Below are 16,463 nucleotides of genomic sequence, written 5' to 3'. Positions count from 1 at the left end.
AACCCCCTTATGTGGTTACTGTTTACTGGCATAAGCATACCTTGTATATACACTTTTTTTTCTCATATATATATATTTTATATTTTACATAGTTTATACTCTTTATTTATCTATTTTCTCCCCATCCCATTCCCTCATGCCGGACAGTCGTATAAAGCATTTCACTGCATGTCGTACTCTGTATGTATGTGTATGTGATAAATAAAATGTGATTTGATTTGACTTTCAGTGTGTGTTCAATACGCGACCTGAAATTGTTCATCTGAATTTACTGATTCTGAATATAGAGAAAATCAACACCACCACTGTAAATACTGATGATTTATTTATTTATGCTTATTGTTATGGTATGGTAATTCAGTGGTATCAGGTGTGTGTCTGTAACATAAGACGATTTACTGTTTATTATATATTGTGTAAACTCTCCATGACCATTTGCTCCTCACAAGATTACTGACAGAGTAAAAAGAATATCAGAAGACTTATAAAATAGACAAGGACCACTTGTAGAGAACTGGAGAAAGACCTGAAATTAGCCATGGCTTGTGACTTATATGCACATATGATGAAATAACACACACTTGGGCATGGACTTGGTCCCTTAAATATAAAACATAGTTCAACAGATATATATGTATAATCTCCCAATATATAATCTGATCGAAACGTGCACCATATTCCCAGTCTAACCTCTATTTTCTTCAAAATTCTCTTCAAAACCATTCACAAATGTTCTACCAGCAACACAGTCTGATGTGATCTGTGGACATGTCCTTCTCCTTTGCTAGAACCTTCTTTGAAAAGCATGTAGTGATCCACAGGAACTTCTCAGAGTGAAGCCTGAATGTTTGATGAAGCCACTGAAGGATTGTGTGCTGATGGTGGATCAGTTATTTCAGTCCCACACATTTTGAGCAAAATATAGATTTTAAACATAATCATTCGTTTAGAAGGTGAAATGTTGAATGGCAGATGTACAACTGCAGCAACAGAAAGCATTATAAAGGGGACAAGGTAAAAACTATACAAAAAAATATACAGTTACAATAATTGTAAGGTATGTACTATTGGGTATCATGATAAGCCTGCCACCTAGAGGTGACTCATATAGTGATGTACTGAAGTCAAGCAAAGTTAATAGTTCAATAAATAACATAACGTGAGTTACACAGCAGACAATTGTGTGTGTTATCATTCATCTGTCAGCATACACAACAATCATAATATAAATAACATATGTTTGACTACACTATGGGTTGTGGATGATGGGTTGTGGGTTCCAAAGGAAGATGGAAGAAGATAGAGAGAGAGAGAGAGAGAGAGAGAGAGAGAGAGAGAGAGAGAGAGAGAGAGAGAGAGAGAGAGAGAGAGAGAGAGAGAGAGAGAGATGATTTTATCTCACAACTCCAGAGCACACAGATGTATATCTTGACTTACAAATATAGTGAGAGGAAATAAGAATTCAACCAGTCAACACTTTTTATTAAACAAGTTTAATGCTTCAAGTCACATACGATTTTGATAATAATATAGATATGAGCATTAACCTTTGACCTGTACACACTAGACTAGCTGGATTAGTACAGGTCAAAAGGTTAGAAGTCTCATGAATGGAAGTTCACAAACAGCTCTCCAAAAGCCTTCTCAACAGCTTTTCACAACTCTGAACTTATCCCCCCCCCCCCCCCCCCCACTGTCCACATTTCCTGTTTCCTGTCACACCAATATATCTACTATCTATCAGCACTAGCAGGATCACACACACGCTCAGTGTGCCGAGTCGGAGCGCCTCGAAACTCCATCAGATCTCATAGAGTACATTAAATCATAAAATCTGGACATGGACGTTCAAGGGGAACCCAACGTCTATCAGACCATCAAGAGAGCGAAGAGAACCTGCCTGAGACGTGCGCAATACAGAGGTATAAATAGATACAGCACCCAAACCAATGAAATACAGAATGATTATTTAGTGTTTCAGACTGTAATGTTTTATGGTTTGATTTAGTATTTTTTTTGTATGTGCTGAAATGTTAGGATGCTTCTGGCTGACCGCACTGTGTTTTGGCCTGATGTGTATTCTCCAGGCGACGCTGAACATCGTCCTGAGACACTGTAGGTTACATTTTATTCAGCTGATTACAAACGATTGACTTTATGGTTTGAATGAAATGAAACAATTGTATTTTCAGATCAGTTTGAGTCTCATTGGTCAAACCTCGATCGCTACAAGCAGGCTATAGAGCAGCTCCTGACCAAATACCACACCGTGGTTGAGGAGAGAGACGAGTTACAGACCAGAGACAACAATCTAAACAAGCAGGATCAATGGAAGATGCATTCAATGTCGAGTGAGTGCATATTTGTTAATTTATATATATAATATCCATAAATACACTAAATAGACCAAACGGTTTTTGGATACCGAGCACAAGAATGTGTTTTTTGATCACCCCGTTCCACATCTAGTCGCCATTTGCTGTTCTAGTAACCTCCACTCTTCTGTAACGATGTTCCACTAGATTCTGGAAGGTGGCTGTGGAGATTTGTGGAGATTCCTTCAGCCACAAGGGTGTTAGTAAAGTCAGCTAGAAGAACCACATCTGGGCGTTTGATTTCTTTCATATTTTATAAACCATAAACACTGCATCGATATTCTAAAGCAACACTGGAGAATTTATGTTTGACTGTAAAATGCATAGTCGTGAAAAATGCAAAAAATCGGATTATTGTTAAGCACGTACGTTCTGCTTGGCACTGTTCACTGCGATGCTGCTAATGGTGGTCATGTAACAGGCTTTAAAAAGGGAGTCATGTGAACACTGACTGTAAAATAAGATAAAAATCTGATCACTGGTGTGAGGACATGTCCCTGAGACAATTACACAAATGCGGTTAATGCAAGAAACTGTTCATTTTGCAGCAGCTGAACGGAAAAAACTGTCTGAACGGAAAAAGCAGCCATATTTGGTTCTTCCCCAAACTGTTAATGTCTATGTTACAGATATACACTCTCTGCTGTACCGCTACACTACACTCACACCAGGAACCCAATTCCCAGAGTTCACTGTTGTGGGTCTGGTGGACGGAGAGGAGTTTGTGTACTACGACAGCAACATCAGGAAGATGATTCCAAAGACAGAGTGGATGAAGAGGATCGAAGGGATTATTCCATATTACTGGGAAAAACAAGCGCAAGCGATGTGGCGTGATCAGGAGAACCTCAAACTGCTTTTAGATACGAGTATGAAATACTTTAAACACACAGAAGGTACGGATGCACAAACTCAGAGCTTTTAAACGTGTCGGTGACAGTAAAGTGGCTAAAGTTCTGTGTGTGTGTGTGTGTGTGTGTGTGTGTGTGTGTGTGTAGGTCTTCATACACTACAGAGAATATACACTTGTGAGCTCCATACTAATACAGTTACTAGATATGATGAATGCAGTTATAATGGAGAAGATTTTATCAGTTTGGATGTGAGAAGTGGAGCCTGGACTGCAGCTAATAATGATGCTGAGATCATCAAAGACCTGTGGAAGTCTGCAGAAGCTGAGGCTAAATACAGTAAAAACTTCCTGGAGAATGAGTGTATCAAGTGGTTAAAGTTGTTTGTGTCTTACATCAGAGAGACTCCGAACAAGAATGGTAAAGTGTGTGATCTGCTCTCTAACATTAACATACACACAAATACATCTTAGAGTGATTTCCTATTTATGTCTCTGCAGTTTGTCCCAAGGCGTCACTCTCGCTTTATCCAGCGGTGGTGTGTCACGCTACAGGTTTCTTCCCCAAAGCAGTTAGGATCTCCTGGTGGAAGGATGGAAAGGACATGAAGGATGTGGAGTTAAAAAAGACGTTACCAAACCATGATGGAACTTTTCAGAAGAGAAGCATTCTGAAGGTCCCAGTCAAAGAGCTGCAGAATCACAACTACAGCTGCGTGATTCATCACAGTAGCTTGGAGAAGGACATTGTGCTGCCTGTGAAAGAATTCTGGAACGCCACATTTTGTAAGAAAAAAAAATAAACACTTCCCTAAAAATAAAAAATACAGATTTACAGAGTGAATGCTGATCTATCGATCCGACTGATAATCAAGACTCTGTGCTGTTTTAACAGATGAAGGTGCAAGCGAATTTTCATGTGTAGCACCGATCGCTTCTGTAGCCATTTCGGTTCTGGTTGCCTTCTTTTGCTCTTTCGCTGGATTCGTCATTTGATGGGAAAAGAAGACTGGTAAGGATTTGTACAGCACAGCAAATCCAAAATGTGTTAATGATTTAGACCAATTAGAGTGGATACAGGTGAGGGTCTGGTCAATGGGCCCGGCATGTAAGTTCATTATTCTCAGCAGACGTGTAAAACGTACCGATAACTGACACTACTGATACTGTTTTCCAGTCTTACTCTGGGAAAAAGGACTGGGGCAAGAGAAAGGGTCATGGTCAAAACCAGCTGGGTTAGGAACATCTGGGGATCACAGCTTGAAACATTTATTGTGGTAGAGAAATCTGGACTGATGTTCTTAATTAGTTTCCTAAAACCAATTTTCAATAAAACATGGTTATAGCGCCATCTAACACATTAAAACATATCAAACGTAGCTGAAAAGGAGAAATGATTGGTAATGAATGAAAGAAAGAATTAATATTAAGTTTGATTTCTTTCAGACTGCAGAAATGTTCCAAACAGCTGGAAATGAATGTAAAGTGAATCTACTAAGATCCTCATAATAACACGTTTTTCTTTTTAGGACAAAGTGGAATGCGAAAATATGGATCTTGTGCAGTGGCAGATGATACAATGCGAGAAGAAAGATCTCACACACACACACACACACACACACACACACACACACACACACACACACACACACACACACGGCTCTTTCATATCCGTTTTTTTATTTATTTGTATTTTCTGTTCAGAGGAAATGAATATTATTATAATGATTATTATTATGAAATCAATTTTACTGGTATTTTATATACATATTTACATTGTTATTCTTTTCACCACACATTTACATTCACAATATGCCTGAAAATATACAAATATTATTCATAAGCTTTAACTCTTTCTTTTTTATTAATTCGATGTTGAATTGTTTTAATAGGACGACCTTTTTAATATTTCGCAGATTGAATTTTTGTGCTATTTCGGTTGTTTTTCCATTATAATGAATTCTAGAATGCACTCGCTTTTCTTTTAGACATTTACACCTTTTATTATCATTGAAATAAAGAAAGAAAGAAAGTAAGAAAGTAAGAAAGAAAGAAAGAAAGAAAGAAAGAAAGAAAGAACGAAAGAAAGAAAGTAAAAAAGAAGACTGTAATGGTGACTTCTTTGGAGCGGGTGTAGATCTTTCCCCCGGAGTGAATCGAGGCGTTCCAGTAGCTTTTTTTTCAAAGGAACAGTGGTGTGAATGGAACATGTGATATTTATTTGTGTTGATTATTTCCTTATTTATTTTTTTTAAATAAGTGTAATATTATCTTCTTTCATCTCTTTTAGCATTTCTTGATTTTCCTGTTTTTGGGCGCTTGTGTGCGATTAACATTGTTGGTTCCTTGAGGGATCTGCAAAACAAAAAATAAACACCCATTTTTACTTTATTTTCACTTTTTGGTTTCTGACATGTTCTCCATATTGTGACATAAATCACCTCAGTCTCTGTTACAGAAGCTCATAGGAATGAGATCTACACGTCTCCTAACTGTCTTACCTGGACATTGTCCTGAACTCCACCTTCAAACCACTCGTGGCCAAGGATGTCCTCGAAACTGGGACGCAATTCTGGGTTCAATTCCAGGCACCACATTATCAGCTCGAAACACTCTGTGTGAGCAGCGATGAGACAGAGGGTGAGATACAAACACAAACTGATACAATTCCACTTGTTCTGCTAAAAGGTTTCTCTTTGTGCGCTCACCTGGAGACACGTCAGGCTGAAGATTTAGGAGCCCAAAGTACAAATCATTGTCTATTTTTATAGGGAAGTCTCCGGTCAACAAGTTGTACAGGATGATGCCCAGATTCCAGATGGTAGCAGGAATGCCCATATACTTTCCGTGTAATAGAAACTCGGGTGGCATCAAAAAATTTGCACCTGAAAGTAAAAGAGGCAAAGACCATCAGCAAATGTCACAAAAATGATCACAATCACTCTTCACCACTACGTTCCATTTGATTCTCTCGGATATCCGTTCTGATGTTACCTGCATAATCTGTGTAGGGCGTGTCCAACAGCCAATCACCACAGCCGAAATCGATTAGTTTAACCACCAGCGTCTCGGTGTTTATGAGGAGGTTGTCTGCCTTGATGTCACGGTGTATCACCCCGCGAGCGGCGCAGTGACGAGTCGCCCAAACCACCTGCCGCATGATTTTACGAGCCTGTGCTTCAGACAGAGGATTCTTTTGAAGCTGAAGATAGTCGCTGAGGTTCATACAGGGACTGGGATGCTGCAGGACCATAATGATGTGATTGGGCAGGTCAAACCAGTCCAACAGAGCTATCACGTTGTTACAGCGAGGTTGAGCCGACACAGCCTTCATCAGCGCCACCTCCAAAGGAACCTCGTACATCCTACTGGGCTGAAATGACAACACACAGAGTAGATCCTTATTATGTGCGATGCAAACAAGTTCCTAGACTGTACTGGATTGAAACAAACTCCTGTCCATATCTTAAAGCCTCTTTAAAGTGCCGTGTATGTTTACTTACAACGCTCGTGAGTCTGATGTTGCTCTTCTTGTCGATGTATTTAATGGCGACCTGTTCACACACAAAAAACATCAACATTAGGTTCTTCAAGCCAACACTGCATGGGGATAATAAATACCCCTACACAAGCAGGACCTGCCCTGGTGGGACCCCAAGAGAAAGAAGCTATAATGTTCACACAGTGAAAAAATTTATGAAAGCGAACATTTACCTTTTTACCGTCTTTTTTCTGAACGCCTGCGTTGACGTAGCCGAAGTGTCCCTTCCCCAGCGCCTCTCCGACGGTGTACAACAAATGAAACACACCTGCACAACGGATTTAGCATTTAAAATGATTAAATCACCTGTACTGAGAGGGTTTTTTCTGAAGTTTCTAAAAAACTCAAAAGTTCTTTCTTTCCAGTGCTATTTCTGGGCACGTGTCTCTGTGTGTATGCTTTGATTTAGGAGTCACTGAGTTACATGCTATTGTACGTGATGCTAACATACCTGGGTTAGGAGGCTTCAAAGTGAGGTTCTTGCCAATATTTCGGCAGCATTCGTATATATGAATATTTAATTTGGTATCCGCTAATTTAATGTCTCGCAGCTGCCAAATGTCCATCAGCCAGTCAGATTTTGTTCTCTTCCCTTCAAACAGTTTTAAAGACATCTACAAGAGAGAAAAGGAAAACATTTTTGTGATGAAAGATTTAACTTTCAATTGAAAACCTGGCAACCATAATCTCAATTATTAGTTGTCTTGTTTACCGAAAGAAGGCGATTGTAAAAGGTCCTTTTGAAGCAGTCGGGGAAAGAGAGGGCTGCCATAGCAATGGTCTTGCAGTATTCACGGGCCAAATCCAACTGATTATACATAGCCAACCTGCTGGCATGACATAACTTGAAGATCTAAAAGAGACAGAGATAATCATTCTCAGTGAACTGGTTGAATCTGACAGATCAATGTCTATGAAAAACCAAATGAAGGTCAATTCCAACCTGGAAGCTCGGCTGTGCGAGTCCTGAGGAGAGCGACAGAATGTATTCGTACATCTCGGTTCTTATGAAGGCTTGTTCCTGGACCATGAGGCCAAATGGTATTCTGGTGTCAAGAAAATAACTGTTAGGAGCAAAAACCACACACACAAAGACACACACAAACACACACACACACACAATACCTGTCACATCCGATCAGCTGAAACTGGCTGCGTGACCCCAGCTCCACTTTTGCCAGCACGTAGCAGATGTGCGCTGCGTAGATCAGACCTCTGGAGGCTGCAGATAAAAGAGTGACCATGCATAAGAAGATCAGGGATCCATGACACTGTTAATGTACACTTAAATTCCAGAAAAAAACGCTGTTATTGTGGAGTGTATTCATACCTAAATCATCTCCCATCATAATCACAGCTTTTCTGCGCTCATCATCCAACCCTGAGGAGTACAAAAGCTGCACCAGAGGAATGCACCAGGTCTTGAGGTTCATGTTGAGCTGTAGAAGAAACTGTCACGTAAGTCCACATAATACTGATACAAAACATTGCACAGTGACACAATCAGACAGATGCTGATACTGGGGAGTGATATACAGACCTCTGGTGCCTTCTTCTTCAGCATGCTGTAACCATTGAAGAGGAGAGGAGCGATTTTACACATATTCACTTTCTGTCGGAGAGAAATATCAGTAAAATTACACGTCAATTCGTATCTCTTCAATGTCAATAGCGTTATATTACAACTGTACTACATTCATTTATATACAGATTATGATTAAGAAGAAGCTCAGCTCTGTACATACTCCATTCTCATTGCAGGACAGTTCCATGATCTGCCAAAAGAAATAGTTCTCCACTTGATGAGGATCATAAATGTGTTGAAGACACAACTTTTGTGCTTCTAGGATGTACTCGATCAGGTTATTCTTCTCCATTGTATCCCTGCAACAGATGTTAGAACAGCTGCTTGATGTCGATTTCCATGCACACATGTGATAAAGTTTAAAACACTGCTGATTATTATGAGCGTGTGCTCTAGGAGAAGGGAATGAGGGTCTCACCTCATAAGAGGACCAGGAAACAGCAATGTATATTGCGGTATTTGAGGTTGAGCCACGACGTTCATGTCTAGAATCAAAACATCAGTTAGAGCTATAATTCCATACAATTCTATATCTTATACATTCTATTTATTCTATAATGTTTGTGTTTGTATGTGAGAGAAAGAGCGGGGCACCTGGAATCCAAGCTTTCCACAGAAAACAAGGAACGACATCAGCTTTAAAGGTTTCCATTTTCAGTCTCTTTCTGTGGAACAATAAATTTGGTTTTATTTATTATATATATTTATTTCTGCAAAAGAGATAAAGTCATACCAGCTCTCACCACTAGAGGTGAACATGGCGCTAATCATCCATGTTTTTCCATGTTACATAATTGTTTTTTTTTTATATATATATTTTATAAATTATTGAAATTGTTGTATCGGGGAATTTCAGTTCTACATTAAACATGTCTGTACGACATTTTTCTGTATACTGATTGTACTTTTTTACTCTATGTCCAATGCTAACTTTTCCCCGTTTCCGGTTGAAACGGAAACGAGAGCCGCGAGTGAATGATCTGCTCTATAAGCTGTAAAATCACCTCCCACACTGACACCCAGCGGAAACTGTGTGTAACAACAACCTACTGCTTTAAATATGATTTCACTTTGCTTTCATTCAGTTACAAAACTTACATCAGACTTATAAATCGCTTAGAGGATTAGAGGATCAAATGAGCAGGTTTCTTCCAGCGCGCGAGAGGAGCAACTGAACACAAACTCCTACAGCAGCTACTTTTATGGCAATACAGAAGCCCTATGACGTCACACCGAGGAGGATTTTTTTTTTTTTGCTGCGTGATGTCAGAGTGGAGCGAGGACCCACGTGGTGTCAGTTAACTTACATTTTTATATAACAGATTTATCATCTTTCTTCAAGATCACTATTATTGACAGCTTCATCTTTTCTCAGAACCATTACACATAAACTAAATAGTTTCAGATGAAACACTGAAAAAAATACACATGATACACGTATTAAAGTTATTTCTTTACCATGTTCATGCTATCTCTTAACATTTATATTTTCCCAGATATCTCCAGCATGAGGAGACCAATCCCCTGCTCTTTATATCCTGCTGTCCCACCATGTCTCACACTTTCTCATCTATCATGAACATTTCCTGCCACACCACAAGAGGGCAATATAATAATACAATAATATATATATATAATATATTATAATAAAAACAACAACAACAATAATAATAATAATAATATCAATATTAATAATAATAATATCAATAATAATAATAATAATAATAATAATAATTTGTATTTTTTACATGTTTTTTAACATTTGATCGCATTTAATAAAAGTGTCCCGAGCGCGCGCGCGACCAGTCCTTGTCTTCGCGGCGACGCGCTGGTTGTCCTGACAACGAGCCTCAAACACAGTTGCTACGTTTTCTGTTTTTTAATAATTTTCCCCTGAGTGATATTTTTTTTTTAACAATAACTGTACTGTACTGTGAGCCCAGAGGTTGAGTCACTTGTATATACTTCTGTTCAACCCATTTGTTCACTTTAATTCAACTTGAAACACAAAATGTGGAAAAACTACATTACCCATGATTCTGTACAGAAAATTCCACCAATCAGCGAGTGATATCGGGCAGCGCGCGCCAAAAGAAATCTTCAGCTCCATCACTGCTGTGAAACACCGCAATGACGTAATCAGGCGACTGTATTAATGATTTATTTCAATAATTCAGTCATAATACCCATTAAACAGATTCCAGATTAGCAACAGCGTCTTTTTTTTTTAGTGTTGAATCCTCTGAGGCGTTAAGCAACATCTCTTAGTGTTAGATTTTACTCTTCTTCTGTGTCTCTATCACAACCACCTCATGATAGTTCACTCAGGCTGGAGCTGAGAGAAGCATCCAGAATATTCCTTTAGTCTTCTTGTGGTATATGATGTTCGATGTGATTTATTAATTAAAGTGTTGAGGAACACAACCCAAACCAGTCAATTCTAAGAAATAAAAATGGAATGTTTACCATGGAATGATGAGGGTTGAAGTGTATTATCTTCAATTTACATCTAATTGACTGACAACACACACACACACACACACACACACTCACACACACATATATATACTATATATATATCAGTGGTGGGTGGTCAGGACCAGCAAAGCCGTCTCTGCTGCCTAAACACACAGAAGCACTGACCTACATTTACAACCTAAATTCTAATATTTGTTTAATTAAATTTTATTAATTTATTCCCAACAGTTTATTCTCTTCATTTCATAGCAAATATTAGAATTGAGGTTGTAAATGTAGGTCAGTGCTTGTGATAGTGTGTAGGCCAGCAGAGAAGTATTTTTATATATATATATATATATATTGCCATGCTGGAACAGGTTTGAGTTTCCAAGGTTCATGTGAAGGGTTATATTTTATTTTGTTGCATCTAAAGACTTCCTGTAGGATTGAGTGCCTCCAAATTTGTGGTAACAGTTTGGAAAAGAACCACAGCAGGAAAGAGCAGGTGACCCAAAACGTTTGGAAATATAGTGTATCTGAGAATGGAGACAATATCTGGAAAGGAGATGTTATTTTAACTTCAAGGTTTCACTCTGGTGTTTTTGAGGAATTGGAAATGAAAGGCCTGAAGCTTCCTGTTTGCTTTTTTTCTTCTTTTTTTTTTTATAAAATGATGAATAAATTCAAGGTTAAAGTTTATTAAAAGTTACATTTTGATATATTAATTATGAAAATATATTATTCCAAGTGTTTTCTCTAAGATGTCGCTACTTGGTTGTCACATGGTTGTAATGACTGATCATTTCTGTTCCATCCATTCCAGTTGGTGACTATGGGATTGCTGGGTGGTTGCTATGGTATTCCAGGGGGTTGCAAGGTGGCTGCTATGCTATTCCAGGAGGTTTATAGGTGGTTGCTATAGTATTCAGGTGGTTGCTATGCTAAACCAATTAATTGCTGAGGTGTTGCTACGTGGTTGCTATGATATTCCAGGTCGATGCAAGAGTGTTTACATATGTAATCACAAATGGTGATTAGGCTGCAAGAGTTTTAGTAGGTGGACCTAATTGTCTTCAGTGTATCTGCATTACCCATTAAGGATGGACCAGTGAGTGCAGTCCTATAGAAAAAATCCAGATCTTAATCCAAATGGTGCCCAAAAGCTCAAACAGCTAATTGCTAAATAGAATCCATATCTTTGCTGATATATATTTTATTTGCATCTCCATTAAAAACGTGGGAACTGTAAAATCAGTACCCAGTCTTGTATAAAAAAATGAAACATAGAAGGCGAAAAGTTTGTGAGCAAACCTCGATAATCGAAACTGTGAGATGTTTCTCATTGAACTCTGAAGAGAAGTTGCTGTAAACAGCAATGTTACTGTATGTCTCTTGTGTTTGTAGATCAAAATGGTCTCTGTTCCTGTCTTGTGCCTATTAATGATCCTGGATCTGAAATAACAATCACAATTGCCGTTTTTGCAAAGATTTCCGAAGCCCAGACGTTGTTAAAACAGTAGCAGAAAGAAGATCTGTGGGGGGAAAAGCTGCAAATGTGTTCTGTAGAATTTTTAATATGCAGAGAAAAAAAAAATGCAAAACCATCAGATAGACTGGTAATAGTGAGTTCTGAACATTTTTTCTACTTTTATATTTAGTCTAGTTCATGCAGGCATGGCATGCTCTCTTCATGAATGGTTTTTCATTGGTTAATGCTTGTTTCCTTCCACCAATCAGACCACTGTAGCTATCTGTCTCTCCTGGTGCACTTTCCATTGGGGCGACAGTTTTAGTTCCTCTTTTCTTTAAAATCCTAAATGTCTAAATCATCACGCCCACATTTCCTCTGCACTTATTAAACAAGACAGAGAAGTTAAAATTTCTGCAGAAATGGAGTCCAAATCTTTCCTCTTTGAAGTCCTGTTCTTTCTCACCTGTCCTTTCTTCCAGGCATCTGCAGGTAGGATTATTCTCCAACACAATAAACTACTTTGCTTTGTGTATTTCCATCATTTACACTACACTGACAGAACTTTGTGGAGCATTGAGCATTAGATTGATACGTGCTTCTCGAACATCTCATTCCACATTTAGTCTCGATGTGCTGGTAATAATAAGCACCACTTCTTCTGGGAAGGTGTTCCATTATATTTTGTGGAGGTTCGTGTTCATTCAGCCACAAGGGATTTAGTAATAAGTGCAATATAGCAGAAGATCTACCACCCCAACCCCATGTACAGCAGATCTTCATGGAGCTGGATTTGTGTAACATGGGCATTATCATGCTGGAAAAAGTTTAAACCTCCTACATTAGTTGAAGGGAGAATATCGTGCTCCACCTCCAGAGATGTCCTGTACAATTGTGTGCCTCCAACAATTTGGGGAAGAAACACATAGGACTTTTCTGAACAATGGTTTGGTCATTGTTTAAGATCTTTAAAAAGTCATAGTTTGTCCATTTGTACTGCATTGATTAGGATTTGAAGCTAAAATGCTGTGTGATCTATTAAAAAGCTGCTCTTTCCATTACAGGAACACACACTCTGCAGTATTTTTATACTGCAGTCACACCAGGAATAAACTTCCCAGAGATCTCCGCTGTGGGTCAGGTGGATGGAGAGAAGATAGTGTACTTTGACAGCAACATCAGGAAGATGATCGCAAAAACAGAGTGGATCCAAAAGGTCAAAGATGATGATCCAGATTACTGGAACAGAGAGACACAGAAGATGATGTATCATCAGGAGGAGTTGAAAATGTTCTTGTTTACATTCATGGGCCGCTTTAATCACAGTGATGGTAAAGATAAACACCTTCCAAGCTTTTACTGATAAATGTCAGAAAAGGTTCAATGGTTAAGGTTGAGTGACTGTGAGGTTGTGATAATTTGGTGTCGTGTGTGTGTGTGTGTGTGTGTGTGTGTGTGTGTGTGTGTGTGTGTGTGTGTGTGTGTGTGTGTGTGTGTCACGGCAGGAGTTCATACACTGCAGTGGATGTACGGCTGTGAGCTCGGTGATGATAACACCATTAGAGGATATGATCAGTACGGTTATGATAATGAAGATCTCCTTACTTTGGATTTGAAAACGCTAACCTGGATTGCAGCTTCACCTCCGGCTTTGATCTCCAAAAATATGTGGGAGGCTACAGGAGATAAGGCTGAAAACAGGAAGAGATTCTTGGAAGTGGAGTGTATCAACTGGTTAAAGAAGTTTGTGTCTTACGGCCGGGAGACTCTGAAGAGGAAAGGTAAAGTGTGTGATAGGTTTTTTACTCTAACTGTATCTGCCACACACACACACACACACACACACACACACACACACACACACACACACACACACACACACACACACACACACACACACACACACCATCAAATCTCAAATTTAGACTCTTTAGACCAAAGGACAATTTTCCACTAGTCTAATGACCATTCCTTGTGTTTCTTGGCAAAAACAAGTTTTTTCCTCCTTGTTGTTCTTCTGGAGTGAGATCAACTGAGGCACAGGTTCCTTTAATATCTGAGACATTTAAACATATATATTTGTGTTTGTGTGTCTGTAGTTCCTCCTAAATGGTCTGTGTTCCAGCAACCCTCATCCCCTCCAAAGATGGTGTGTCATGCTACAGGTTTCTTCCCCAAAGCACTGCTGATCTCCTGGAAGAAGGACGGAGAGGACGTGTATGAAGACGTGGAGCTCAGTGAGACGTTACCCAACGAGGATGGAAGCTTCCAGAAGAGGAGCATTCTGAAAGTCTCAGCTGAGGAGCTGCAGAAACACACCTACACCTGTGTGATTGAGCACAGCAGCTTGGAGAAGGATTTAGTGCTGCCTGTGAGCGAGAGACGAATCCTGAGAGGTCGGAGAAACACTTTCCTATAAATCTACACATTTACAGAGTGAACACTGATTTACTGATGCAGCAGATAATAAACACTCTGTGATGATTTAACAGATGGAGGATCATATGGACAATCAGATGGAGGGAAAGGATCCACTGGTGTGCAGATTATTATTATTTTGTTGTTGTAGTTATCTTATTATAGAGAATAAATCAGAAATTTAATAAACTATTGAATCTGATCTTCCTGACTGTAGTTCATCAGAGTTAACATAATCTTTTCTGCTCTACAGGTTTCTGAAAAGATCCTCAGGAGGATGCATGATGAAATGTAGTTTTTCTACATATATTCTTCTGTCAGTCAATAACACAGCAGTAACAGGGTCACATGTATAGTATATAACATTACCTTAAATTCACTTCCTGGATTCTGCACATTTCTTCCTCCTTTTTTATTTACTTTTTTTACTATAAAATCTCTGTATCACTATATATATATATATATATATATATATATATATATATATATATATATATATATATATATATATATATATATATATATATATATATATATATATTATATACTATAAAAGTTTGTTATTCAGAGTAATAATGTAAAAGTCTCTTTGTGTAAATAATAAACTGCTCTTTGTAATATTGTCTGAAACATGTATCTTTGTCCCCAAAAACGTGTCTAGATCAGTTGCATCATGTCAGAAGTGCACTCATGAATCTGGGAGGGGTTATAAGGCCATTTTTTAAATATTTTTAATTCTTTTCTACAGTGTCTACAGCAGCGCTTTTAAGTGGTTGTTTTCTTGGTTCTACAAGTATAATGTACACTTATTTTTTTCCCCTATGGCTCATGAAGGCTGGTTTGCTTTTGTGGAAATGCTTTATTTGTTTTTATCTGAGTTTATCAGTTCAGTCTAATAAAGAGTTTTGAAGAGGTTTCCTGTCTGATATTCAGATTAATAGTGAGAGAGTGAGACGTCCCTGCAGCGCTATGGTTCATTCAGGGCCTGATAGTTAGCCTGAAAGTTGTTTCCTGTTGATTACTTCATCTGAATGTGTGGGCGAGTTGCATTTTGTGCACCTGCTGGGCCTTCAGTGGCTTCGATATCAAGCGCTGGTCAAAACTATCTGTATTAATTTATTTAATTATATTTTCACATTGCGGTACTCTGTATATCTTTGTGTTCCTTGATGTGTTTAAAATGCTATAATTACTGTAAGTCCAGAAACACAACCAAACAACATTACAAATCTTAAATAAAGGTTTGCAGAGAATGTATTCCCTCAGCTACTGTATAAACTTGCTGATGGTGTGAAGGCTGTGGTCTAAACATGACATTTATTCTATGGAGCCCCAAAGCACACGTTATTTTCCTCTTTCTTCATTTTTTTACTTTGTTCCTCCTTTAGCAGCATCTCACACCACAAATCATGTTCAAAAATAAAAGTTCCAGTCGTGTTCAAATAATCCGTACATCTCCAACAACTGAACGCCAGAGTGTAACATTTCAATAAGTCCTTTTATATTCTGGACCAAAATTTCATAATTTCCGGCGGAATTCAGGTTTGATGCTTTTATGCAATTAAAACAATTGGTTATTTCAAATCCCACCCAATGACCCGAAAACAATCCTATGATGAGGATCAGATACATATCTTAGGCCCGCTTTTTTTCATCAACTGATCTCAAATCACTGATATTTCGAAATATACATTTAAAAATATAATATATGGTATCCAAAAACAAAATGACATAAAATTGTGTAAGGGCTTCAGTAATTTGGTTTT

At 38.4% G+C, this 16,463-nt stretch overlaps 3 protein-coding genes across 3 annotated transcripts in view; 2 read left to right on the top strand and 1 right to left on the bottom strand.

The window, feature by feature from the left end:
• Positions 1 to 1,729: 1,729 nt before the first annotated feature.
• Positions 1,730 to 4,900, top strand: LOC310718407 (class I histocompatibility antigen, Non-RT1.A alpha-1 chain-like). The gene is made up of 8 exons (XM_083527219.1): positions 1,730 to 1,922; positions 2,038 to 2,115; positions 2,193 to 2,351; positions 3,005 to 3,271; positions 3,374 to 3,646; positions 3,727 to 4,011; positions 4,121 to 4,237; positions 4,755 to 4,900. Exons 1-7 carry the CDS (start codon positions 1,841 to 1,843, stop codon positions 4,219 to 4,221), a joined length of 1,245 nt encoding a protein of 414 aa, XP_083383345.1. The 5' UTR covers positions 1,730 to 1,840; the 3' UTR covers positions 4,222 to 4,237; positions 4,755 to 4,900.
• A 569-nt stretch (positions 4,901 to 5,469) lies between these two features.
• On the bottom strand, positions 5,470 to 9,502 carry LOC310718398 (uncharacterized protein). Its single transcript, XM_083527204.1, has 16 exons — positions 9,450 to 9,502; positions 8,946 to 9,016; positions 8,770 to 8,836; positions 8,512 to 8,650; positions 8,307 to 8,378; positions 8,097 to 8,205; positions 7,892 to 7,988; positions 7,710 to 7,812; positions 7,479 to 7,619; positions 7,218 to 7,380; positions 6,940 to 7,034; positions 6,729 to 6,779; positions 6,220 to 6,598; positions 5,934 to 6,110; positions 5,727 to 5,839; positions 5,470 to 5,580 (listed from the first exon to the last, which is right to left on the bottom strand). The coding sequence occupies exons 2-16, from the start codon at positions 9,001 to 9,003 to the stop codon at positions 5,512 to 5,514; spliced, it is 1,833 nt and encodes a 610-aa protein (XP_083383330.1). The 5' UTR covers positions 9,004 to 9,016; positions 9,450 to 9,502; the 3' UTR covers positions 5,470 to 5,511.
• A 3,084-nt stretch (positions 9,503 to 12,586) lies between these two features.
• The window catches only part of LOC310718631 (uncharacterized protein), a 51,109-nt gene continuing 47,232 nt past the window's right edge, over positions 12,587 to 16,463 (top strand). The window contains exons 1-3 of the mRNA XM_083527543.1: positions 12,587 to 12,771; positions 13,344 to 13,610; positions 13,785 to 14,060. Coding sequence (XP_083383669.1) covers positions 12,702 to 12,771; positions 13,344 to 13,610; positions 13,785 to 14,060 — 613 coding nt within the window. The 5' untranslated portion in view covers positions 12,587 to 12,701. The remainder of the gene's footprint in view (positions 12,772 to 13,343; positions 13,611 to 13,784; positions 14,061 to 16,463) is intronic.

Source organism: Silurus aristotelis (genome assembly GCF_946808225.1).
Source record: "Silurus aristotelis genome assembly, chromosome: 23".
NCBI lineage: Eukaryota > Metazoa > Chordata > Actinopteri > Siluriformes > Siluridae > Silurus > Silurus aristotelis.
Note: the sequence above shows the minus strand (reverse complement) of the source record. Positions and strands in the feature narration are given on the sequence as shown.